Source organism: Hyla sarda, chromosome 11 (assembly GCF_029499605.1).
Source record: "Hyla sarda isolate aHylSar1 chromosome 11, aHylSar1.hap1, whole genome shotgun sequence".
Classification (NCBI taxonomy): Eukaryota; Metazoa; Chordata; class Amphibia; order Anura; family Hylidae; genus Hyla; species Hyla sarda.
The window spans coordinates 69,403,495-69,431,340 of NC_079199.1; the positions used below are offsets into that span (position 1 = coordinate 69,403,495).

At 43.1% G+C, this 27,846-nt stretch overlaps 1 protein-coding gene across 10 annotated transcripts in view; it reads right to left on the reverse strand.

Moving 5' to 3' along the window:
- ARHGEF11 (Rho guanine nucleotide exchange factor 11) overlaps positions 1 to 27,846 on the reverse strand; it is a 399,339-nt gene that overhangs the window by 156,693 nt on the left and 214,800 nt on the right. For all 10 annotated transcript variants that reach the window (XM_056546646.1, XM_056546639.1, XM_056546640.1 and 7 more), the window contains 6 exons: positions 5,960 to 6,079; positions 5,622 to 5,676; positions 4,242 to 4,318; positions 2,929 to 3,057; positions 2,778 to 2,846; positions 106 to 207 (listed from right to left, as the gene is read on the reverse strand). In XM_056546646.1, coding sequence (XP_056402621.1) covers positions 106 to 207; positions 2,778 to 2,846; positions 2,929 to 3,057; positions 4,242 to 4,318; positions 5,622 to 5,676; positions 5,960 to 6,079 — 552 coding nt within the window. The remainder of the gene's footprint in view (positions 1 to 105; positions 208 to 2,777; positions 2,847 to 2,928; positions 3,058 to 4,241; positions 4,319 to 5,621; positions 5,677 to 5,959; positions 6,080 to 27,846) is intronic.

The window sequence follows — 27,846 nt, forward strand, 5'->3', positions numbered from 1 at the left end:
ATAGTAACAGCAGTATAGAAATAATTTTCTCTTTAAATTTATTTTATTATTAGACTAAGATCCTTGAATAGCTCTGATTCACCAACAACCAATAATGACTCTTACCAGAGGATTGGGGTCCGCTTGCGAAAAGATGTACCTCAAGAACACCCCCATGTGGGCTGGCCGAGCCTTCAGTTTGTCCAGGTCTTGGAACAAACCATCACACTGCAGGGGAAAGCACATAACAGAGAACGCTAAAGTTAAAGGGGTATTCCAGGCAAAAAAATTTTTTTATATATCAACTGGCTCCGGAAAGTTAAACAGATTTGTAAATTACTTCTATTAAAAAAAATCTTAATCCTTCCAATAGTTATTAGCTTCTGAAGTTGAGTTGCTGTTTTCTGCCTAACTGCTTTCTGATGACTCACGTCCCGGGAGCTGTCCAGCTCCTATGGGGATATTTTCCCATCAAGCAATGGATATTCTCCCATCATGCACAGCTCCCGGGACGTGACATCATCATTGAGCAGTTAGACAGAAAACTTCAGAAGCTAATAACTATTGGAAGGATTAAGATTTTTTAATAGAAGTCATTTACAAATCTGTTTAACTTTCCGGAGCCAGTTGATATAAAAAAAAAGTTTTTGCCTGGAATACCCATTTAAAACCTATTGAAACAAATTAGGTAGTTTAGAAGCACTGCAGCATACAATGTCAAAATAACAGACTGGGGATATATAATTATATTATATATTCTCTTTTTTTCCATTCCATCAATATATTTTTGAAGTGTTGAATAAAATCAGGATATCAGCATCACATGACGCCAGGACATAAGCATCACACTATTATATTTGCTTTGGCAGCAGCTGCCTGCCAATAGTCACTAAAGTTTCATACCTTATTGCATAATCTTAAACCATTGTGTCTCATTGAAATGGCATAATATAAATTAAATTTAGGGTCAATACTGTACCTGACAAAATGGTAGAGAGGCTCGTATTAATCAAGGGACCAATGACTCGAGCTGCCCAAATAGCACCTATACCCACGGTGCCAAAAAGGGGAGATACAAAATATAGAAATTGGGGCTCAGAGTCTTGAATATAGGATTTAAATTAAAATGTTTATTAAATATATGATATAAAATTGTACCGGGCCCTTGTGATCCCACAGTTAAATTTATAAATATTTAACATTTACAATCCTTGGCAATTTAATAATATATATAATGTTACAATATTAAAAACAATAATATATTAAAAACAATGAATAAGTGTCCACATTTCTATAGAAATAATTGAAATTGGTGATTTATGAATAGGAGTGATAACAGTTTAGGTTGCTATTTTCACAAATATTTGTATCCAGTTAGAAAAGGAAAGTGGTTAAAGTATTGAATAGAATACAACAAAGATGAATGGCAATTGTATCATTTACTGCATACTTTTGTAGCAGATTTCAATCCTCTAGGCAGAGGGCCCGCAGCTGGAGACACTGCCGTCTCCAAATTGTGCAGCGGCAATATGACAAATGAATGAAAAACAGCGTTAGTACAATAAGTTCCGATCCTCTATGTAGAGGGCTTGCAGCTGGAGACACTGCCGTCTCCTAAATATGCAGCGGCAATAGAAGTACAAGTGGAAGTGAAAGTCAGCACTTATATGGCAAAGGTCAATCCTCTATGCAGAGGAATCGCCGCTGGAGACACTGCTGTCTCCTATATGTGGCGATATTATGATGTAGAATGCAGCGCTTATATCTATAGTCAGAGTGAGTACCTTATGCAGATAGCACTGGTCGTCAGACGGGTCCTGGTCCCTGGATGGAGGGTGCGCTGCTGCAGGCTCCACAGCCTCAAATATGCAGCGATAGAAGTAGGCTCCGTCTATGAGTACTGCAGCCGCTGTCCTGCTAGCAGTAATGCTGGGCGTCGGTCTCCTCGTGGTAGGGAGTAGCACGTATAAACGTGTCATGGTTTGATTGACAGAAGTGAGGAATCTTTTTTTGAGAAAGCTGTATTCTTTGATTAAAGGTGATGTGGCACTTGGAATAAATGATTGAAGCTGGACGCGTTTCAGGTCCTCCTTAGAACCTTTCTTCAGCAGCAGAAAATAAATGTCATTTATTTTTTGCTGCTGAAGAAAGGTCCTAAGGAGGACCTGAAACGCGTCCAGCTTCAATCATTTATTCCAAGTGCCACATCACCTTTAATCATATTGCCGCTGCACAATTAGGAGACCGGAGTCTCTCCAGCTGCGGGCCCTCTGCCTAGAGGATTGAAATCTGCTACAAAAGTATACAATAAATGATACAATTGCCATTCATCTTTGCTGTATTCTATTCAAGACTTTAACCACTTTCCTATTCTAACTGGATACAAATATTTGTGAAAATAGCAACTCAAACTGTTATCACTGCTACTCACAAATCACCAATTTCAATAAATTCTATAGATACGTGGACACTTATTGTTTTTAATATATTATTGTTTTTAATATTGTAACATTATATATATTATTAAATTGCCAAGGATTATAAATATTAAATATTTATTAATTTTACTGTGGGATCACAAGGGCCCTGTGATTCGCAGTACATTATACCTATATGTACAATTTTATATCATATATTTAATAAACGTTTTAATTTAAATCCTAGATTCAAGACTCTGAGCCCAAATTTCTATATTTTGTATAAATACTGTACCTATCTAAATCACTCTGTAATACACTAATATTCTCTTTTGTGTTACATATAGGAGGAGGAGGTGGAATGTAAGGTCAGCATATTACCTCGGAGATGTCATAGCCATGGTCATAATCCTCTTCTGGGCATATGATGACAGGTCGGGCACTGTCCACCTATAACATCCAACTAATGTCACTACCAGATACACCTTGGTAACCATATGCTTATATAATAAAATATAAAGGCCCTTTTTACCGATTCTTGAATCAATGCCGTGTCGGAGCCCTGACGTCTGTGTTGGAAGATCTTTGCAGAGATGACTGGAGAGGTATGAGAGCTGTCTAACCCAAAGTCAGACAAGATGGAGTTCCTGTTCATAGAATACTGGAAAAAGGTAAAGTATTATATACAAGGGAGACCTAAAGATCAAGATTATAGCTAATACAGTGGAAAATGTTGCCTCAGTCAAGAAAAGAATACAATATGGCTGTCTGTGGAAGGCAATAAGGACACTCCATAGACACCAGCCTTATTATAGAATTGTGGACATCTGGACTTGTATATCAGCTCTATTAAACTTACTGACAAATTACTAGCCTGTAGGAAGAACCACTGTCCAGCCCAGTGATCCATCATACTTTGGATTACCAAGGTGCAGATAAGAAGAAATTCCAAAATATAAGAACTATTTACCTCCTTAGAGGCAAGTCTATGGGGTTCCTGATCATCAGGACATTGTGGATATGCCAATGAAGAGCTTAAGTACTGGACTGTGAGGCAAATTATGGAATATTTTATCACATGCCTTATCATTAATCTTTCCATGTAATCAGGTGAATTTACCGTATATACTCGAGTATAAGCCTAGTTTTTCAGCACGATTTTTCGTGCTGAAATCGCCCCCCTCGGCTTATACTCGAGCCTGTCAATCCAGAGGGGGGGCTGGATGATGACGAAGGCCACAGTGGTCTTCAACCTGCGGACCTCCAGATATTTCAAAACTACAACTCCCAGCATGCCCGGACAGCCGATGGCTGTCCAGGCATGCTGGGAGTTGTAGTTTTGCAACATCTGGAGGTCTGCAGGTTGAAGACCACTGATGAAGGGATTGACAGGCGGTGATGATGACGGGGGTATGGATGATGACGGGGGTTTGGATGATTACATGGGGGGGGATCATGTATTTCCCACCCTAGGCTTATAGTTGAGTCAATAACTTTTCCTGGGTTTTTGGGGTGAAATTAGGGGCCTCGGCTTATATTCGGGTCGGCTTATACTCGAGTATATACGGTATTTGACCTATACAATGCAAAGAAATACAGCATGGGGACATTTTTCAGACTACTGTTAGCCAATTATGGAATATCGGAAGTTCCATACAATCAAGTGCCATTTTAAAAGACTTTACCTACATTTACCAATCCATACACAGAAACCTGTAAGGCTCAGTAAAAAAAAGTCAAAATCCAAATGTCAAATCAAACTTTTACTCTATCACAGCCCTTTGCTTTCTGGCATTTGGAGTTGTGGGGTCTTTCATTAGGCCAGTTTTACTGTGACTTGCTTACTTCACCAACTGAAGTGATCCTTTCAGTACCAGAATCTAGGCCACTGTCACAGTCTTGTGAATCCAGAGACAGGCGTCCTGTATAATAAAAAAAAATGGAATGTCAAAAATATCAGAACAAACAATGAAGATGTGGGGCGGCACTGCTGAATGAACGTCCACCATCTATTACCTGCTGACTGTAGAGGTGCCGGATTCTAGGAGCAGTCGCAATCCTAAAGCCAGTCTTTCTGTGCTCAGTGGCACTAGTACAAGATCCACGTAAAAAGCAAGTGAGAGGAATGAAGCTCACGGCACTCGATGCGCTGGCATAAAAGGTGCTTCTTTATTTCAAACCAAGGGATTCACAGACATCGGGAGTGGAGACAAAGGGGACAGGTCAACGACCGTTTCACAGCTTCTGCGGCTTCTACTGGACCACTGGTCCAGTAGAAGCCACAGGAGCGGTGAAACGGTTGTTGACCTGTCCCCTTTGTCTCCACTCCCGATGTCTGTGAATCCCTTGGTTTGAAATAAAGAAGCACCTTTTATGCCAGCGCATCGAGTGCCGTGAGCTTCATTCCTCTCACTTGCTTTTCAAAAACATCAGAGCTTCTGGATGAACAGACGTCATATTAAAAGAATTTTACAGAACACAATTGTTGTATGCTTCAAACGCTATAGACACTTTGCTATCTGCAGTGCAGTAAAGTCAACATAAAGGCCGATGCAGCAGTGCCCCACCAACCAAAGCATTCCGTTTAAAGGGGTACTCCGGTGAAAAACTTTTTTTTTTTTTTAAATGAATTGATGCCAGAAAGTCAAACAGATTTGTAAATTACTTCTATTTAAAAATCTTAATCCTTCAGTACTTTTTAGCAGCTGTATGCTACAGAGGAAATTCTTTTCTTTTTTTGTCTTGTCCACAGTGCTCTCTGCTGACACCTCTGTCCGTGTGAGGAACTGTTCAGAGCAGCATAGGTTTGCTATGGGGATTTTCTCCTGCTCTAGACAGTTCCTTATACAGGCATCAGGTGTCAGCAGAGATCACTGTGGACAAGACAAAAAAGAAATTCAAAAATAAAAGAATTTCCTCAGCATACAGCTGCTAATAATTACTGTAAGGAAAAATATTTTTTAATAGAAATTAACAAATCTGTTTAACTTTCTGGCACCAGTTGATTTAAAAAAAAATTTCCACTGGAGTACCCCTTTAATATCTTGATTAGAGATGTCCAGGATTAAAATAAGAGAAATTATACCTTCAAAAAACACCCGTTAAACCAAATAATTACATTTTCCGGTAAACCACATCCACACACAGTGGGATCTTGTGCTCCTTAAAGAAATAGCTAAGCTTTTAATGATACTGTTGCAAAGATATTCCCTTGTCAATGCTTACCTTCTATTACTTTGTAGCCTATGGTGCTACAGTCACTGTAGGAACGCAGAAAATCCTGTACAAAATAAAACAGGACTACCTTAAAATACCAGTGTCATAATATTCATACAGGATAATAGCATGCAAGAATGCCTGAATAAAAAAAATGTAATAATTTTGTTTGACTGCCACCAACACCAGTGGAAACTCACTGCAAACTGATTTATCATTAAAGATAGTGGTGTTTTAATGTTATTTCATATAATTTTATGGCTATACAAGGGAACTAGAGTTCTATACCACTGAGCATTAGAGGCTTAGGGCTATGACTTCTCTTCAATCGATTGGGTTGTACTTACTCCAGGTCCAGCCGTCTCCTGACGTATCTTAAGTTGCAACTGATGGACTCTTCTTCTGGCTCCTTCTATCTGCTCCTGCAGACTAGGGTTCGGTGTTCGATTATAAACTTCACAAAGCGCCTATAAATATAAAAAAATACATAATAAAAGCTGAACTATTTATACACAGCTGTAGAACCTGAAATGTTGCAGCCAACCCCAGAGGCTGGTTAGCTTGCTCCACTGCAGTCAGAAAAGGATGAAGAATTAAAGGGGTATTCCAGCTTTATACATCTTATCCTGTATAATTAACCACATGTTACTCCATATACAGTGCAAAAAGACACAGAGACCCCCTTCACCTATATATATATATATATATATATATATATATATATATATATATATATATATAAAACACATATCCCCAAGATATGACATGTACCCCTCACACAAGAGTCATTCTTGTTAGTATTAGAAAGGAGATTACTCCCAGAACCCAAATAGTATGCTAAGAATATACATAATAAGAAATGTATTACTGCAGCCTCATATATTTTACATAGATTGTCAGCCAATATTTTGCACCATGCCCAATATTAAATACTTCAGTGAATATCTAAAGTAACCAAAAATACATATCAATCCATATGAACTGCATTGCCTGAGACATCCTGTAGACAAGTAGTAGCATAGTAACATAGTTCATAAGGTTGAAAAAAAGACCAGAGTCCATCAAGTTCAACCTATAACCCTAATGAGTCCCTACTGAGTCGATCCAGAGGAAGGCAAAAAACCCTCATACTAGAGGTAAAAATTCCTTCCCGACTCCAAATATGGCAGTCACAATAAATCCCTGGATCAACGTCATGTCCCTATAAATCTAATATACATGACCAGCAATGTTCTTACTCTCCAAAAATGCATCCAGACCCCTTTTAAATTCTTTTACAGCGTTCACCATGACCACCTCCTCCGGCAGAGAATTCCCGTGTCTCACTGCTCTTGCAGTAAAGAACCCCAGTCTGTGCTGGTGTAGAAACCTTCTTTCCTCTAAATATAGAGGATGCCCCCTTGTTATAGATACAGTCCTGGGTATGAATAGATCATGGGAAAGATCTATGTACTGTCCCCTGATATATTTATACATAGTTATTAGGTCTCCCCTAAGCCTTCTTTTTTCTAAACTAAATAACCCTAATTCTGATAATCTTTCTGGGTACTGTAATCCTTCCATTCCCTGTTTTACCCTGGTTGCCAGTCTTTGAATCCTCTCCAGCTTCACTATATCTTTCTTGAACACTGGTGCACAGTACTGCACACAGTATTCTATGTGTGGTCTGACTAGTTATTTGTACAGCGGTAGAATTATTTGCTTGTCATGGGCATCTATACCCCTATTGATGCACCCCATGATTTTATTTGCCTTGGCCGTAGCTGCCTGACACTGGTCACTACAGCTAAATTTACTGTTAACTAAGACTCCCAAGTCCTTTTCCACATCAGTTGTCCCAAGTGTGCTCCCATTTAATACATAATCCCAACCCGGATTATTCTTCCCCATGTGCATTACCTTACATTTATCAGTGTTGAACCTCGTCTGCCACTTCCCAGCCCAAACCTGCAACCTATCCAGATCCATTTGTAACAGTGCACTGTCCTCTATTGTGTTTACCGCTTTACAGAGTTTAGTATCATCTGCAAAGATTGCTACTTTACTATTCAACCCCTCTACGAGGTCATTAATGAATATATTAAATAGGACAGGACCCCAGACTGACCCCTGTGGTACCCCACTCAAAATAAGTACCATTAAAAGGAGTACTCTAGTGCAGAGTATTCCTGCTCCGTCCCGCCCGGGCTGCAAAATAAATGAAAATGAACCATCACTCACCTCCCTGGGTTCCTGCGGAGCGCCACTACAGCTGATCAGTCCTCCGGTCCATCTCCTTCATACTTCCGGGTGTAACGAAGTGTCACATGGCCCTCAGCCTATCGCCGGCCACCGCGATGTTCTGCCTCGGCCGGGGATAGGCTGAGCGCCATGTAACGCTTCTTTACACCCGGAAGTATGAAGGAGCGCCATGTGACGCTCATTTTATGCACCATCCGTTTATGTGGCACCGTATCAATTGCTTTGGAAAAATCTAGATATGCAACATCCAGCGATTCCCCCTGGTCCAGTCTGGAGCTCACCTTCTCATAAAAGCTGATCAGGTTAGTTTGACAGGACCGATCCCTCATAAAGCCATGCTGATATGGAGTCATACATTTATTTTTATCAAGATAATCCAAAATAGCAGCTCTTAGTTTAACCTCTGTTGTATGTAAATTGTTTGAAGGTTTTCTAACAGGTCTATAATTCCTGGGTCACCTTTTGTCCCCTTTTTAAATATTGGCACCACATTTGCCATGCGCCAGTCCTGGGAACAGTCCCTGTTACTATAGAGTCCCTGAATATTAAAAATAGGGGTTTACCTCATCTCGCTGTATTTCACCTGGCATTTCATTTTCCTCGGTGAATACAGTGGAGAAGAATTTGTTTAATATATTTGCTTTTTCCTGATCCCCGTTTATTATTTCTTCCTCATCAGTTTTTTAAAGGGCCTAAACTTTCATATTTGAGCTTTTTGCTATTTATATAATTAAAGAACATTTTGGGGTTAGTTTTACTCTCTTTGGCAAAGAGTCTTACTGTCTCTATTTTTGCAGCTTTTATCAGTTTTTTACATATTTTACATTTTTCTCTATAGCTTTTTAATGCTTCTTCACTGCCGTCCTCTTCGTAGTTTAAATGCTTTATTTTTGTCATTTATTGCCCCCTTAACATTTTTATTCATCCATATTGGTTTTCTTTTATTCCTGACCAGGGCCGGTGCAAGGATTTCTGCGAATACAAGCGAAGCTCCATTTTGGCGTCCCCCCCCCCCCCCCCCCAAGTCGACTACCACTCTCAACCACCGGCCACCAGAACTCCCACACGCAAGTACATATAATGTAGTAGATGTGATATGCAGTCCTATGTAACACCATAGATAACACAGTGATAACTCTCTGAGTACAGATAATGTAGTAGATGTGTCCTGCAGTCCTATGTAACACCACAGATAACACAGGTAGCATCTACTACATTATTTGTACTCTGAGGATTATCACTGCTCTGACTGAGTCTAACTGAAGCTGGGTTTGTATTCTAAAGTGTTAACATCTGAGAAGTTTTATACGCAGAAGTTTAAAAAGCAGAAGTTGTAAGCAGGACCCACTGTAACTGTAAGTATTACACTCCCTTGATAAAAGTAGTTTTTCCTTAATAGTTAATAACAGCTGTTTGTCACTAAGGATATGGACAGCAGGACTGGAGGTTTTCTTCAGTGCACATTGTGCCACATGTATACATCTCTGGAGCAGCAGCTTCAGGGTGAATACCGCTGTGACAAATGTGAGCATGTTGCCCACCTGGAAGCTCGTATTAGAGATCTAGAGGAGCAAAATGCAACATTGAGAGCGATTGACAATCTTACAGAGCAAGCAGTTAGTGGGGTAGAAATGGAGGTTGGAGAAACTAGCCAGGAGGCCCAAGTAGGGAGCTGGGTTAATGTAGTTAGAGGGACTGGAAAGGGGGCAAGGAAAAGGAAGGTCACTTCTGCTTCTGATCTCCCAAGTAAAATTGCCAAGTTGGGCGATGATGCGAGGGCCTCAGGGAGACCAGTATCCACTAGGGTTGCCATCTCTGATACTAACAGCCGGGGGAACAGCTCAACTACTAGTGTGGGGGATGGTAACGCAGGTAGGCCAAGACAGTTAGTTGTGGTAGGGGATTCTATAATCAGGAAGACGGATAGAATAATTTGTCGCCAAGACCACCTCAACCGAATGGTTTGCTGTCTCCCAGGTGCCAGGGTTTGGCATGTGGTGGAAAGGGTGGACAAATTACTAGGGGGGACTGGGGATGACCCAGCTGTCGTGGTCCATGTGGGAACCAATGACAGAATACATGGTAGGTGGAGGTCCTTGAAGAATAATTACAAGGAACTAGGTGCCAAGCTGAAGGGAAGGACCTCTAAGGTTGTGTTCTCTGGAATACTTCCTGTGCCATGCGCATCGCAGGAAAGACAGCGGGAGCTTAGGGAGTTAAATGCATGGCTTAAGTCGTGGTGTGAGGGGGAAGGGTTTGGGTTTTTAGAGCACTGGGCTGACTTTTCATTGGGGTACAAACTCTATTCTACGGATAATTTGCACCTGAATGGAAGGGGGTCCGCTGTGCTGGGGGAGAGAATCCTGGAAGGGGTGGCTGAGTATTTAAACTAGGTGAGTGGGGGGAGGATAATAAAGCAAAGAAAGCAGACAGTGGGATGGATAGGTTAGAGAGGGGTCAGGACATAATGGTGGGTGGAGAGGAGTCCTGTGGGGGGGAGGTTAAGAGCAGTGGATAAGGAGATCCATGGGTTACAAACCAGCCGTAAAAATAAATGTAGCCCGAAAAATTGTAATCCCAATAATTCAAAAAATTCCATTAGCCCCAATAACTCAATAACTACAATAAGCCCCATTAACTCAAAAAATACCGTTAGCCCCAATAACTTAAATAACAACGTTAGACCCAATAACGCAAAAAATCCCATTAGCCCCAATAACTTAAATAATAACGTTAGAACCAATAACTCAAAAAATCCCATTAGCCCCAATAACTTAAATAGTACAATTAGCCCTTATAACTCAAATAATAACATTAACCCCAATAACTCTGAAAATCCCATTAGTGAGACTATATGTGTAAAACTTAATGGAAATGTAAAGTGTATGTTCACAAATGCCAGAAGCCTAGCAAATAAAATGGGGGAGCTTGAGGCCTTGAGGCACATATTGATATAGTTGGGGTCACTGAGACATGGCTGGACTCCTCGCATGACTGGGCTGTTAATCTGCAGGGGTTTACATTGTTTCGCAAGGATAGAATGAATAGAAAAGGTGGTGGAGTCTGTCTGTATGTAAGAAGTGGTATGACAGCCAGTGTGAACGATTCCATAGTGTGTGAGGATTCTGAGGATGTGGAATCACTGTGGGTAGAATTACAAAAGGAGGGAAATACTGAAAAAATTATATTTGGTGTAATCTACAGACCCCCTAATATCACTGAAGAGATAGAAGGTCGGCTGTATAAACAAATAGAGAGGGCCGTCCGGGCAGGTACAGTGGTAATAATGGGAGATTTTAACAATCCAGATATAGATTGGGGCCGGGGGCTGGCTAAAACTACAAAGGGGCGACAATTCCTAAATTTATTGCAGGATAATTGTATGGGCCAGTTTGTGGAGGACCCAACAAGAAGTGATGCCTTGTTGGATCTGATCATTTCCAACAACGCAGAGCTGGTTGGTAATGTAACTGTGTGGGAAAACCTTGGTAATAGCGACCACAATATAGCTACTTTTGACTTAAAATGTAGAAAACAAAGACAGACGGGGAAGGCAAAAACATATAACTTTAAAAAGGCAAATTTCCCTGGGCTGAGAGCTGTACTACAGGACATAGACTGGGGGGAGGTGTTCTCAAATACTGATACAGAAGGTAAATGGGACATCTTTAAATCAACTCTAAATAACTATACAGCTAAATATATACCAAAGGGGAACAAATATAAACGATTAAAACTAAATCCTACATGGCTGACAAATGATGTTAAAAGAGCAATAAACAACAAAAAAATAGCCTTCAAAAAATTCAAATCTGATGGGTCAGCTATAACATTTAAACAGTACAAAGAGCTTAATAAAATCTGTAAAAATTTAATAAAAACAGCAAAAATTCAAAATGAGAGACAGGTGGCCAAAGAAAGCAAAACTAATCCTAAATATTTTTTTAGATATATAAATGCAAAAAAACCAAGGACAGAGCATGTAGGACCCCTTAATAATGATAATGGGGAGGTTGTCACAGGCGATCAAGAGAAGGCGGAGCTACTGAATGGGTTCTTTAGTTCTGTATACACTATGGAAAAAGGAGCAGACATTGGCCAGGTCAGTGCTGGTAACACATCATGTAATGTACTGAACTGGCTTAATGTAGAGATGGTACAAGGTAAGTTAAGTAAAGTAAATGTAAGCAAATCTCCAGGGCCGGATGGACTACACCCAAGAGTTCTTAGAGAGGTAAGTTCAGTAATATCTGTACCCTTGTTCATGATATTTAGAGATTCCCTGGTGTCTGGTATTGTGCCAAGGGACTGGCGCAAGGCTAATGTGGTGCCAATCTTCAAGAAGGGCTCTAGGTCTTCGCCAGGCAATTATAGACCGGTAAGTCTAACGTGCATTGTGGGTAAATTGTTTGAAGGACTTATAAGGAATTACATACAGGAATACATAGGGGATAATAGTATTATAAGTGATAGCCAGCATGGGTTTACTAAGGATAGAAGTTGTCAAACCAATCTAATTTGCTTTTATGAAGAGGTGAGTAGAAGCCTTGACAGGGGAATGGCTGTGGATATAGTGTTTCTGGATTTTGCCAAAGCGTTTGATACTGTCCCTCACAGACGTCTGACAGGTAAGTTAAGGTCCTTGGGCTTGGAAACTTTAGTTTGTAACTGGATTGAACACTGGCTCATGGATCGTACCCAGAGAGTGGTGGTCAATGATTCGTACTCTGATTGGTCACCGGTAATTAGTGGTGTACCCCAAGGTTCACTACTGGGCCCACTGTTTAATTTATTTATCAATGATATAGAGGATGGTATTAACAGCTCTGTTTCTATCTTTGCAGATGACACCAAGCTTTGTAGCACGGTACAGTCTATAGAGGATGTGCATAAGTTACAAGATGACTTGGATAGACTAAGTGTCTGGGCATCCACTTGGCAAATGAGGTTCAATGTGGATAAATGTAAAGTTATGCATCTGGGTACTAAGAGTATGCATGCATCGTATGTCTTAGGGGGGATTAAACTGGCAGAGTCTCTGGTAGAGAAGGATCTGGGTGTACTTTTAGATCACAGACTACAGAATAGCATGCAATGTCAGGCTGCTGCTTCCAAAGCCGGCAGGATATTGTCATGTATAAAAAGAGGCATGAACTCGAGGGACAGGGACATAATACTCCCCCTTTATAAAGCATTGGTACGGCCTCACCTGGAATATGCTGTTCAGTTTTGGTAGCCTGTTCATAAAAGGGACACTGCGGAGTTGGAAAGGGTGCAGAGACGCGCGACTAAACTAATATGGGGCATGGAACATCTTAGCTATGAGGAGCGATTAAAGGAGTTACAATTGTTTAGTCTTGAGAAGAGACGTTTAAGGGGGGATATGATAAACGTATATAAGTATATACCGTATATACTCGAGTATAAGCAGAGTTTTTCAGCACGATTTTTCGTGCTGAAAACACCCCCCTCGGCTTATACTGGAGTGAACTCTCCACCCGCAGTGGTCTTCATCCTGCGGACCTCCAGAGGTTTCAAAACTACAACTCCCAGCAAGCCCGGGCAGCCATCGGCAGTCCGGGCTTGCTGGGAGTTGTAGTTTTGAAACCTCCGGAGGTCCGCAGGTTGAAGACCACTGCGGCCTTCGACATCATCCAGCCCCCTCTCACCCCCCTTTAGTTCTGTACAGTACTCACCTCCGCTCGGCGCTGGTCCGATGCTGCAGGACTGTCCGGAGAGGAGGTGGCTAGTGGTTCCGGGCTGCTATCTTCACCGGGGAGGCCTCTTCTAAGCGCTTCGGGCCCGGCCCCAGAATAGTCACGTTGCCTTACAACGACGCAGAGGTACGTTCATTGCCAACGTACTTCTGCGTCATTGTCAAGGCAACGCCTCTATTCTGGGCCCGAAGCGCGGAGAAGAGGCGCCCCCGGTGAAGATAGCAGCCCGGAACCACTATCCCACCGGACCACCTCCTCTCCGGACAGTCCTGCAGCACCGGACCAGCGCCAAGCGGAGGTGAGTACTGTACAGAACTAAAGGGGGGGGGGGGGTGAGAGGGGGCTGGATGATGTCGAAGGCCGCAGTGGTCTTCAACCTGCGGACCTCCGGAGGTTTCAAAACTACAACTCCCAGCAAGCCCGGGCTTGCTGGGAGTTGTAGTTTTGAAACCTCTGGAGGTCCGCAAGTTGAAGACCACTGAGGGCGGATGATGACAAGAGGATGATGAAGGGGGGGTGTGGGATGATGACAAGAGGATGATGAAGGGGGGGTGTGGGATGATGAAGGGGGTGGGGATGATGACAAGGGGATGATGAAGGGGGGTGGGGATGATGACAAGGGGATGATGAAGGGGGGATGTGTGGGATGATGACAAGGGGATGATGACAGGTGATGATGATGAGGGTCTGGATGATGACAGGCGGTGATGATGATGAGGATGTTAATGACGGGTCTGGATGATGACAGGGGGGGATGATGTATTTCCCACCCTAGGCTTATACTCGAGTCAATAACTTTTCCTGGGATTTTGGGTTGAAATTAGGGGTCTCGGCTTATACTCGGGTCGGCTTATACTCGAGTATATACGATAAATGGCCCATACAAAAAATATGGAGAAAAACTGTTCCAGGTTAAACCCCCCCAAAGGACGAGGGGGCACTCCCTCCGTCTGGAGAAGAAAAGGTTTAGTCTAAAGGGGCGACACGCCTTCTTTACCGTGAGGACTGTGAATTTATGGAACGGTCTACCTCAGGAACTGGTCACAGCAGGAACAATTAACAGCTTTAAAACAGGGTTAGATACATTCCTGGAACAAAATAACATTAATGCTTATGCAGAATTATAAAACTAAATCCCTTTCCCTTATCCCCTTACACCCTTCACTTCAATTCCCTGGTTGGATTTGATGGACGTATGTCTTTTTTCAACCATACTAACTATGTAACTATGTAACTGTTATCTGTGGTGTTACATAGGACTGCAGGACACATCTACTACATTATCTGTACTCAGAGGGTTATCACTGTGTTATCTGTGGTGTTACATAGGACTGCAGGTCACATCTACTACATTATCTGTACTCAGAGGGTTATCACTGTGTTATCTGTGGTGTTACATAGGACTGCAGGTCACATCTTCTACATTATATGTACTTGCGTGTGGGAGTTCTGGTGGCCGGTGGTGGAGTGTGGTAGTCGACTTATCCACCCCCCCGCTTCCATTATCCATCCCCCCGCTTCCATTATCCATCCCCCCGCTTCCATTATCCATCCCCCCGCTTCCATTATCCATCCCCCCGCTTCCATTATCCATCCCCCCGCTTCCATTGCCCCCTCTACTTCCATTATCCACCCCCGTTTCCATTACCTCCCTGCTTCCATTATCCATCCCCCCTGCTCCTTCTTCCATTATGCCCTCCTGCTTTCATTATCCACCCCGTCTCCATTAACCCCCCCCTTGCTCCTTCTTCCATCATCCATCCCTCTGCTCTGCTTCCATTATCCATCCCCCCTGCTTCCATTAACCCCCCCCTCTGCTTCCACTGTCTCCTCTGCTTCCATTAACCCCCCCCCCCCGCTCCTTCATATATTCACCCCTCCTGCCGTTGGCCGTTGCTTCCATTAACACCCGCACTTCTATTAATTACCCCTTCTATTCAACCCCCCCCCCCTCCCGTTTGCATTAAAAATCCCCGCTCCCCACCATCACCTGTGCAGCGTTCTCTCTGCAGGAAGCGTCCCTCATTTTATTGCTGCCCGGGCGCAGGATCCTCACTGGCGGAAGCGTTCAGCACATGACGTTGACGCTTCCGCCAGAAGGGAAATTCAATTGGTCTAAAGTTCCCGCGGCGCATAATAGCACAGCGGGCACTTAAGAACAGTGAGCAGCGGCGGTGCAGCGCCACTGCTCATATGTGTTTTGTGAGGGGAGGTGTGAGGTTGCACTAGGAGCAAGTGAAGTAGCAGTGAAGCCCAGGAGAGTAACTGTTCTGCTGCAGTGGGCGCCGCTCTATGAGCGAGCGACACACACGGCACAAACAACACAGCCCAGCGGGCGGCATGGCGCAACACGGCTTAAAAAAAAAAAGTCATTGATTTTTCTGGTCCGTGCGCCCTTAAGCGAGCGCTTGGTCTGCCTTATGGAAGTGCCGGGCCTGTTCCTGACCCTTTTATTCCCATAAGGTATATATATCTTGCAGTGAGAGTTTAAGATATTTTTAAAAGTCTCCCATTTAGTGTCAGTATTCTTGTTTTTGAGGACATTATCCCATTTTATATTGCTAAGGGCTTCACTGAGTAGGTCAAACTTTGCCTTCCTAAAGTTCATCGATTTTGTGGCCCCTCGAGTGATTCCCTTATTGAAGAACAAGTTATAATGTATTATATTATGATCCCTATTTCCTAGGTGTCCTACTTGCACATTAGTCACTCTGTCAGGTCTGTTGGTTAATATTAAGTCTAGTAGGGCGCCACCTCTGGTCAGGCCCTGCACCATTTGGGACAGATAATTGTCTTTAGCTATAGTCAGAAACCCGTTTCCTTTATGAGATTCACATGTCTCAGTCTCCCAGTTTATAACAGGATAGATAAAGTCCCCCATTATTATCACCTCATTCTGATTTGCTGCCATGTTTATTTGCCTTATTAATTGATCTTCTGCCTCTTCCATTATGTTTAGTGGCTTATAGCAAACCCCTATCAGAATTTTTTTTTATCTCCATATATTTCTACCCATATTGACTCCACATTATCGTTTCCCTCCCATATATCCTCCCGCAGTGCGGACTTTACATAAAGATAGACTCCTCCCCCTATCCGTTTTGTCCAATCCTTCCTGAATAGACTATAACCCTGTATGTTGCCGCCCAGTCACAGGTATCGTCCAAACAAGTCTCTGTTATACCCACTATGTCATAATTCTCTTCAGCCTCCTTCTGGCATTAGTCAACATGCAATTCAATGGTGTATGTTTTTTCTTCCTTTGAAGCCTATCCCTATTATCTATTCTAACCCCTCCCTCCGCTCCACCCCCAGGTACATTAATAAGTCCCCCCGTTCTATCTACACTATCTTCCCCCTCTGTGTTGTAGGTTCCCTCCCCCCCAGTCCCTAGTTTAAACACTTCGCCACCCTTCAAGCCATCTTCTCCCCAAGCACAGCTGCACCCTCCCCATTAAGGTGCAGCCTGTCCCTACGGAAGAGCCGGTACCCGACAGCGAAGTTGGCCCAGTTCTCCATGAACTCAAACCCCTCCTTCCTACACCAGCTTCTGAGCCACTTGTTTACCTCCCTAATCTCCTGCTGCCTCTCTGGTGTGGCTCGTGGTACAGGTAATATTTCAGAAAATATTACCTTGGAGGTCCTTGCCTTAAGCTTGCAGCCCAAGTCCCTGAAATCATTTTTAAGGACACCCCACCTACCTCTTGCTTTGTCATTCGTGCCAATATGTACCATGACCGCTGGGTCCTCTCCAGCCCCACCAAGCAACCTGTCAACCGATCCGTCATGTGCCGAACTCTAGTGCCAGGAAGACAAAACACTGTTCAGCATTCCTGGTCTTTGTGACAGATCGCCCGTCTATCCCCCTAATAATTGGGTCCCCCACTACCAGTACCTGTCTGGCCTGCCCTGCACTCCTCCCTCCCTCCTTATTGGAGCAGACACCCCCCTGGCGGTCAGAGGCAGAGTCTTGCTGCAGTACTGCTAGCTCTGAAATGGCATCCCCCCCATCTGCCAACCGGGCAAACTTGTTGGGGTGTGCCAGTTCAGGCCTCGTTTTCTAACTGTAACCCAGCTAGCTGCCTGACTGTCCTGCACCTCCATCCCACTATCCTCCCCGACCTCTACCACAGAGAGTACTTGCTCAGTGAGCAGGAGACTACTCTCCAAGTTTTCAATGCGTCTCAGTGTTGCCAGTTGCTCCTCTAGATCCAGGATCTGGGCTTCCAAATGAACAACTCACACTCATCCTGCACAACAATATGCACCCTCAAACTGCTGTTCAAGGATTGCATACATTGAACAGGATGTACACTGGACTGCATGTTCCAACATGGAGGCCATCTAGTAATGGGGATTTCACAGATTAACCACCAACAACAAACCGTAAACATTACAAATGAATTCTCTGTAGACCTTGTGAGTTACAGTCTCTACAGTGTAAGTAAAATGACACTCACAGCGATCTCAAACTCCTGCTTTCTAACTCTCTTGCGATGCCTCTCTTACCAAAGCCCTCTCAGACTGAGCACTCTCAGACAGAGTCCCAAACTAAGATTTAAAGGGGTAGTCCGGTCCCGCCGCTGGGGACCCCCGCAATCTTGCATTTGCCACCCACCTGTTTGACAGGTGGGTGGCAAATGCAGCCGGGTGGCGACCATGGGGCTGGAGTATTATGATGTCATGGCCCCGCCTTCGTGTGATGTCACCCCCTGTCCCCGCTATGAAAGTCTATGGGAGGGGCCGTGACGTCACGATACTCCGGCCCCGTGGTCGCCACCCGGCAGTTTGTGAACTGGCACTGCGGCATGCAGCTCAAACAGGTGTGTAACGAATACAAGATTGCGGGGTCCCCACAGGCGGGGGGGGGGGGGCGGAGTACCCCTTTAAGTACCTGTGTGTGACCAATCTACCCCTCCACCTAGAGGTAGACTGGAGAAAAAAAAAAAAGGCTGTTTAGATTCTAGCAGTGATCCCTTATGTGCAGCTTTAAGTACTCACACAAATCACTCCAGCTTCACAATTCACTCCGCACAGCAGATATTCACTCCTCACAGCAGCGGTAGACAAGTCTGTTCTATGCGGGGACCCCTGCAACACCACAATGTACATTTTGGGACCAACACTTTGTCAGGAGGTCAAAGTGGTGTTCACAGAACGTATGTCGAAGTGTTGCAGGGGTCCCCACAAAGCACAGACAAGATGTCTACAGAATGTTTTAGGTAATTAAATTGATATGGATTGATCTTATTTATTTTTGTTTACTGCAAATATCCACTGGAGTGGCATATACATAATATTGGGCATGGTGAAATACAGTCATGGTCATAAATGTTGGCACCCCTGAAATTTTTCTAGAAAAGGACGTATTTCTCACAGAAAAGGATTGCAGTAACACATGTTTTGCTATACACATGTTTATTCCCTTTGTGTTTATTGGAACTAAACCAAAAAAGGAAGGAAAAAAAGAAAATTGGACATAATGTCACAATAAACTCCAAAATGGGCTGGACAAAATTATTGGCACCCTTAACTTAATATTTGGTTGCACACTCTTTGGAAAAAATAACTGAAATCAGTCGCTTCCTGCACCTCTCAGCAGGAATGTTGGACCACTCTTCCTTTGCAAACTGCTCCAGGTCTCTCTTATTGGAAGGGAGCCTTTTCCCAACTGCAATTTTAAGATCTCTCCACAGGTGTCCAATGGGATTTAGATCTGGACTCATTGCCGGCCACTTCTGAACTCTCCAGCGCTTTGTTGCCATCCAATTCTGGGTGCTTTGTGACAAATGTTTGGGGTCATTGTCCTGCTGGAAGACCCAAGATCTCCGACGCAAACCCAACTTTCTGACACTGGGCTGTACAGTGCGACCCAAAATCCGTTGGTAATCCTAAGATTTCATGATGCCTTGCACACATTCAGGGCACCCAGTGTCAGAGGCAGCAAAACAACCCCAAAACATCATTTAACCTACACCATATTTCACTGAAGGTACATGTTTTTTTCTTGGTAGGTCTCTTTCCATTTTCGGTAAACAGTAAAATGATGTGCTTTACCAAAAAGCTCTATCTTTGTCTCATCTGTCCACAAGATGTTTTCCCAGAAGGATTTTGGCTTACTAAAGTTCATTTTGGCAAAATGTAGTATTGCTTTTTTACGTATCTGTTTCAGCAGTGGGGCACTCTTGGGCCTCCTGCCATAGCTTTTCATTTCATAAAAACATTGACGGATAGTTCACGCTGACACTGATGCTCCCTGAGCCTGCAGGAACTTGTTTTGGGCTGCTTATCCACCATCCGGACTACCCTGCGTTCACACCTTTCATCAATTTTTCTCTTCTGTCCACACCCAGGGAGATTAGCTACAGTGCCATGGGTTGCAAACTTCTTGGGATAATGTTGCGCACTGTGGACAAAGGTAAATCAAGATCTCTGGAGATGGACTTGTAACCTTGAGATTGTTGAGCATTTTCCACAATTTTGGCTCTCAAGTACTCAGACCGTTCTCTTTTCCTCTTTCTGTTGTCCATGCTTAGTGTGGCACACACAGACACACAATGCGTTAATTTCTCTCCTTTTTATCTTCTTTCAGGTGCAATTTTTATATTGCCCACACCTGTTACTTGCCCCAGGTGAGTTTAAAGGAGCATCACATGCTTGAAACAATCTTATTTTTCCACAATTTTGTAAGGGTGCTAATAATTTTGTCCAGCCCATTTTTGGAGTTTGGTGTGACATTATGTCCAATTTACTTTTTTCTTCCCTTTTTTGGTTTAGTTCCAATACACACAAAGGGAATAAACATGTGTATAGCAAAACATGTGTTACTGCAATTCTTTTCTGTGAGAAATACTTCACTTTCTAGAAAAATTTCAGGGGTGCCAACATTTACAGCAATGACTGTATATTTACTGACTATATATGTAACATATCTGTGGCTGCAGTAACAGATATGCACCTGTTTAGCATACTTTTTGGGTCCTGGGAGTAGTCTGGACAACGACGTGTGGGGTACCTGTCATACTTTTTATGGAGATGAATAGGGGTGTCTGTCTTTTGTACTGTATATAGTGTAATGTGTGCTTACTTAAAGGGGTACTGCATATCCAAAGGATAGGGGATAAATAGCTGACCCCTAGACGGCACGCTCTCCATTCATTTTAATGATAGGGGAATAAGTTAATTCTGGCTGCAGTACCCCTTTAATAAAATCTACATATTTGTACTAATAATTTGAATAATTATCCATGAATTTGGTTATTAGTGAATTTATAGGTTAGTAATACCACACACAACTTAAAGACAGGTGTGGTGCTGTTTTCTGAAGAAATAAGATCTATTTTTTTTTACTCCTGGATAACCCTTTTGATAAAACATTCTAATGGTAATAATGAGCTGCCACTGATTTGCCTGTATCTAGAGCCCTCATTGTGTCCTCAAAATTATTTTAAAGAACCCAAGATGCTTAACCCCTTAATGACTGACCCATTTTTTACCTCTATGACCAGGCTCTTTTTTTTATTTATTTTTTATTTGACATGTATCTCTTTAAATGGTAATAACTTTAGAACACTTTCTGAGCAGAACGATTCTGAGACAGTTTTTTCGTGAGAAATTGTACTTTATATAACTGGTGCATTTTTGTTGATACAAAGCATCTTTTGTGAAAAACTGGAAAATTTCTGTCGTTTTTTAAATTATTTTTTTATGGTGTACACTGTGCGGTAAAAGTGATGTTATACTTATTCTGTGGGTCAGTACGATTATGGCGATAGACATTTTATATACCGTATTTATCGGGGTATACCACGCACCGGCCTATAACACGCACCCTCATTTTACCAAGGATATTTGGGTAAAAAAAGTTTTTTACCCAAATATCCATGGTAAAATGAGGGTGCGTGTGTGCGCGTGTATACCTCGATATACCCCCAGGAAAGGCAGGGGGAGAGAGGCCGTCGCTGCCCGCTTCTCTCCCCCTGCCTTTCCTGGGGTCTAGAGCCCTGCTGTCGGCCCTTCTCACCCCCTGGTTATCGGTGCCGCTGCCCGTTCTGTCCCCCTGACTATCGGTACTGGCGCCCCATTGCCGGCGCCGATAGCCAGGGGGAGAGAAGCGGCGCCGACAGCCAGGGGGAGAGAAGGGGCAGCGGCACCCATTGCCGGCGCCGCTGCCCCGTTGCCTCCCCCCATCCCCGGTGGCATAATTACCTTGGTCGGGTCCGCGCTGCTCCAGGCCTCCGTCGTGCGTCCCCAGCGTCGTTGCTATGCACGGCGCACTGACGTCATGCGCCGCGCCGTTCAGCGCATAGCAACGACGCCGGGGATGCACGATGGAAGCCTGGAGCAGCGCGGACCCCACCAAGGTAATTATGCCACCGGGGATGGGGGGAGGCAACGGGGCAGCGGCGCCGGCAATGGGTGCCGCTGCCCCTTCTCTCCCCCTGGCTGTCGGCGCCGCTTCTCTCCCCCTGGCTATCGGCGCCGGCACCGATAGTCAGGGGGACAGAACGGGCAGCGGCGCCGATAACCAGGGGGTGAGAAGGGCCGACAGCAGGGCTCTAGACCCCAGGAAAGGCAGGGGGAGAGAAGTGGGCAGCGACGGCCTCTCTCCCCCTGCCTTTCCTGGGGCTGTATCGGCGTATAACACGCACACAGACTTTAGGCTAAAAATTTTAGCCTAAAAAGTGCGTGTTATACGCCGATAAATACGGTAGCTTTCTATGTTCTTTTTCCAACAGCCGTAACTTTTTTATTTTTCGTCTGACGCCATTGAGTAAGGGCTTATTTTTAGTGGGATGAACTGTAATTTCTATTGGTATAATTTTTGTGCTACGTGCTAACTTTTGATCTTTTTTATTCCCCTATTTGTACCAAAATTGGCGAATTTTGCGCTTTTTTGATGTTTTCTTTTTTACAGCGTTCACCGTGTGGGATAATTTACATTATAGTTTTATAGTACACGTCATTACGGACGTGGCAATACCTATTATGTATATGATTTATGTTTTTGATCTTTTTTTGGTGATAATACATGGCATTTATTGGGAAACGGGCATTTTTTTATTTTATTTTATTTTTTACATTTCATACTTTTATTGAAGAACTATTTATTTAATTTTTTACACTTTTTACAGGTTATACTTTGCTGTAATACTTTTGTACTGCAGCACAGTATAACCTGATGAGCTGCAGACACTACAGCCTATGCGATCCAGCATCTGGCTGGATCTCACAGGCTTCCGTAGCAGGCATACAGGAGGTCATAATCTGACCTCCTGCTGCCATAGCAACCAACAGCGACCCGCGATTGTACCCGCCATTGGAGAACAGGGGGAGAGCGCTCCCCCTGTTAACACCATGGATGCCGTGATCAGGATTGATCAACGGCATCTATGGGGATAATGCTGCCGGGACAAGCGCGATCGCGGCTCCGGCAGCTGCGGAGGGATTCCGACTGTGATTGACAGCCGGGTCCGGTCGCCGATCTCCTGCGCTGCCCGCGGCAGTGCCGGAGATCAATATAACGTATGCATATATACAATTGCGCGAACGTGTCGGATGATTGGACGTATGCATACGTCCTATAGCGGGAAGGAGTTAAACCCTTAAGGACCAGGCCATTTTTCACTGTAGGACCAGAGCGTTTTTTGCACATCTGACCACTTTCACTTTAAGAATGAATAACTCTGGGATGCTTTTACCTTTCATTCTGATTCCGAGATAGTTTTTTGGTGATATATTCTACTTTATGTTAGTGGTAAAATCTTGTCGATACTTGCATCATTTCTTGGTGAAAAATTCCAAAATTTTATGAAAAAATAGAAAATTTAGCATTTTTCTAACTTTGAAGCTCTCTGCTTGTAAGGAAAACAGACATTCCGAATAAATTATATTTTGATTCACAAATACTATGGGGGAGATTTATCAAAACCTGTGCAGAGGAAAAGTTGTCCAGTTGCCCATAGCAACCAATCAGATCACTTCTTTCATTTTTCACAGGCCTTCATGAAAATGAAAGAAGCAAGCTGATTGGTTGCTATGGGCAACTGGGCAAGTTTTCCTCTGCACAGGTTTTGATAAATCTCCCCCAATATGTCTACTTTATGTTTGCATCATAAAGTTGACATGTTTTCACTTTTGGAAGACATCAGAGGGCTTCAAAGTTCCGCAGCAATTTTTTAATTTTTCACAAATTTTTCAAAATCTGAATTTTTCATGGACCAGTTCAGGTTTGAAATGGATTTGAAGGGCTTTCTTATTAGAAATATCCCACAAATGACCCCATTATAAAAACTGCACCCCTTAAAGAATTCAAAATGACATTCAGTAAGTGTGTTAACCCTTTAGGTGTTTCACAGGAATAGCAGCAAAGTGAAGGAGAGAATTCAAAATCTTCATTTTTTACACTCGCATGTTCTTGTAGACCCAGTTTTTGAATTTTTACAAGGGGTAAAAGGAAAAAATCCTCTCAAAATTTGTAACCCAATTTCTCTCGAGTAAGGAAATACCTCATATGTGTATGTCAAGTGTTCGGTGGGCGCAGTAGAGGGCTCAGAAGGGAAGGAGCGACAATGGGATATTGGAGAGTGAGTTTTTCTGAAATGGTTTTTGGGGGGCATGTCACATTTAGGAAACCCCTATGGTGCCAGAACAGCAGAAAACCGCCCATATGGAATAGCATTTTGGAAACTACACCCCTCAAGGCACGTAACAAGGGGTCCAGTGAGCCTTAATACCCCTCGACTTTTGACGACTTTTCGTTAAAGTCGGACGTGTAAATGAAAAAAAAAATATTTTTCAGTGCAGTTTTTTTTCCAAAATTGACCATTTTTATTAAGGGTAATGGGAGAAAATGCCCCCCAAATTTTGTAACCCCATCTCTTCTGAGTATGGAAATACCCCATGTTAGGACGTAAAATGCTCTGTGGGCGAACTGAGCAGAAGAGAAGGAGTCACATTTGGCTTTTGGAAAGCAAATTTTGCTGAAATGGTTTTTGGGGGGCATGTCGCATTTGGGAAGCCCCTATGGTGCCAGAACAGCAAAAATACCCACACGGCATACTATTTTGGAAACTACACTCCTCAAGGAATGTAACAAGGCGTTCAGTGAGCCTTAAAGGGGTTATCAAGGAAAAAACTTTTTATATATATATATATATATATATATATATCTCAACTGGCTCCAGAAAGTTAAACAGATTTGTAAATTACTTCTATTAAATCTTAATCCTTTCAGTACTTATGAGCTTCTGAAGTTAAAGGGGTACTCCGGTGAAAACCTTTTTTCTTTTAAATCAACTGGTGCCAGAAAGTTAAACATATTTGTATATTACTTCTATTAAAAAATCTTAATCCTTCCGGTACTTATTAGCTGCTGAATGCTAAAGAGGAAATTCCTTTCTTTTTGGAACACTGATGACATCACGAGCACAGTGCTCTCTGCTGACATCTCTGTCCATTTTAGCAACCATGCATAGCAGATCTATGCTATGGGCAGCATGGTGGCTCAGTGGTTAGCACTGCTGCCTTGCTGTGCTGGGGCCTTGGGTTCAAATCCCACTAAGGTCAACAATAAATAAGGAGTTATTATTATTATAATGACGTCAGCAAAGAGCACTGTGCTTGTGATGTCATCAGAGAGAATTCCAAAAAGAAAAGAATTTCCTCTGTAGTATTCAGCAGCTAATAAGTAGAGGAAGGATTAAGATTTTTTAATAGAAGTAATTTACAAATATGTTTAACTTTCTGCCACCAGTTGATTAAAAAGAAAAAAGGTTTTCACCGGAGGACCCCTTTAAGGTTGTTCTTTTCTGTCTAAGTGCTCTCTGATGACACGTGTCTCGGGAACCGCCCAGTTTAGAAGAGGTAGCAAACATGAAGAGAAAGTTAAACATGGGGATTTGCTTCTAAACTGGGCGGTTCCCGAGACACATATCAGAGAGCACTTAGACAGAAAAGAACAACCTTAACTTCAGAAGCTCATAAGTACTGAAAGGATCTAGATTTATTAATAGAAGTAATTTACAAATCTGTTCAACTTTCTGGAGCCAGTTGATATATAAAAAAAAAGTTTTTTTCCTGGATAACCCCTTTAACACCTCACAGGTATTTAACAACTTTTTGTTAAAGTTGGATGTGTAAATGAAAATAAAAAAATGTTTTCACAAAAATGCAGTTTTTTCCCCAAATTTTACATTTTTACAAGGGGTAATAGGAAAAAATTACCCCCAAAATTTGTAACCCCATTTCTTTTGAGTATGGAAATACCCCATGTGTGGACGTCAAGTGCTCTGCGGGCAAATGACAACGCTTAGAAGAGGAGGAGCGCCATTGAGCTTTTGAAGAGTGAATTTGTTTGGAACGGAAGTCAGGGGCCATGTGCGTTTACAAAGCCCCTCGTGGTGCCAGAACAGTGCCTCCCTTCCCATGTGACCCCATTTTGGAAACAACACCCCTCACAGAATTTAATAAGGGGCGCAGTGAGCATTTACATCCCACTGGCATTTGACAGATCTTTGGAACAGTGGACTGAGCAAATGAAAAATGACATTTTTCATTTTCACGGACCACTGTTCCACGAATCTGTCAGACACCTGTGGGGCGTAAATGCTCACTGTACCCCTTATTACATTACATGAGTGGTGTAGTTTCCAAAATGGGGTCACATGTGGGGGGTCCATTATTCTGGCCCTATGGGGGCTTTGTAAACCCACGTGGCTTTCAATTCCGGAAACATTTTCTCTACAAAATCCTAATTGCGCTCCTTCTCTTCTGAGCATTGTAGTTCATCCGCAAAGCACTTTACATCCACATATGGGGTATGTTCTTACTCAGAAGAAATGGGGTTACAAATTCTGGGGGGCTTTTTTCCTATTTTCCCCTTGTGAAAATGAAAAATGTAGGGTAACACCAGCGTTTTAGTGAAAAAAAATATTTTTCTAATTTTCCCATCCAACTTTAACGAAAATGTGTCAAACACCTGTGGGGTGTTAAGGCTCACTATACCCCTTGTTACATTCCGTGAGGGGTCTAGTTTCCAAAATTGGGTCACATGTCTGTATTCATTTTTTTGCGTTTATGTCAGAACCGCTGTAAAATCAGCCACCCCTGTGCAAATCACCAATTTAGGCCTCAAATGTACATAGTGCGCTTTCACTCCTGAGCCTTGTGGGGTATTTCCGTACTCAGGAGAAATTGCTTTACAAATTTTGGGGGTCTTTTTTCCTTTTACCTCTTGTGAAAAAGTAAAGGGCAACACCAGCATGTTAGTCTAAAAAAAAAAAAAATGTTTACACTAACAGGCTGGTGTAGACCCCAACTTTTCCTTTTCATAAGGGGTAAAAGGAGAAAAAGCTCCCCCAAAATTTGTAGTACAGTTTCTCCTGAGTACGGAAATACCCCATATGTGGCCCTAAACTGTTTCCTTGAAATACGACAGGGCTCTGAAGTGAGAGAGCGCCATGCGCATTTGAGGACTAAATTAGGGATTGCATAGGGGTGGACATAGGGGTATTCTACACCAGTGATTCCCAAACAGGGTGCCTCCAGCTTTTGTTAAACTCCCAGCATGCCTGGACAGTCAGTGGCTGTCTGGAAATGCTTGGAGTTGTTGTTTTGCAACAGCTGGCGGCTCCGTTTTGGAAACATTGCTTTACAATAAGTTTTTCATTTTTATTGGGGGGGGGGGGGGGGTGTATATGTAGTGTTTTACCCTTTATTATGTGTTAGTGTAGTGTAGGGTTTTTAGGGTACATTCGCACTGGCGGAGGTTTACAGTGAGTTCCTAGCTAGGAGTTTGCGCTGCGGCGAAAAATTTCACGCAGCCCAAACTTGAAGCAGGGAACTTACTGTAAACCCGCCCGTGTGAATGTACCCTGTACATTCACTTGGGGTGGCAAACCTCCAGCTGTTTCAAAACTACAACTCCCAGCATGTACTGACAGACCGTGCAAGCTGAGAGTTGTACTTTTGCAACAGCTGGAGGCACACTGGTTGGAAAACCTTCAGTTAGGTTCTGTTACCTAACTCAGTATTTTCCAACCAGTGTGCCTCCCGCTGTTGCAAAACTACAACTCCCAGCATGTACTGCTCGCCGAAGGGCATGCTGGGAGATGTAGTTATGCAACAGCTGGAGGTACGCAGCTACAACTCCCAGAATGCCGAATGCTGTTTGCTGTTTGGGCATGCTGGGATTTGCAGTTTTGCAACATGTGGAGAGCTAGAGTATAGAGACCACTGAATACTGTGGACCTCCAGATGTTGCAAAACTACAAATC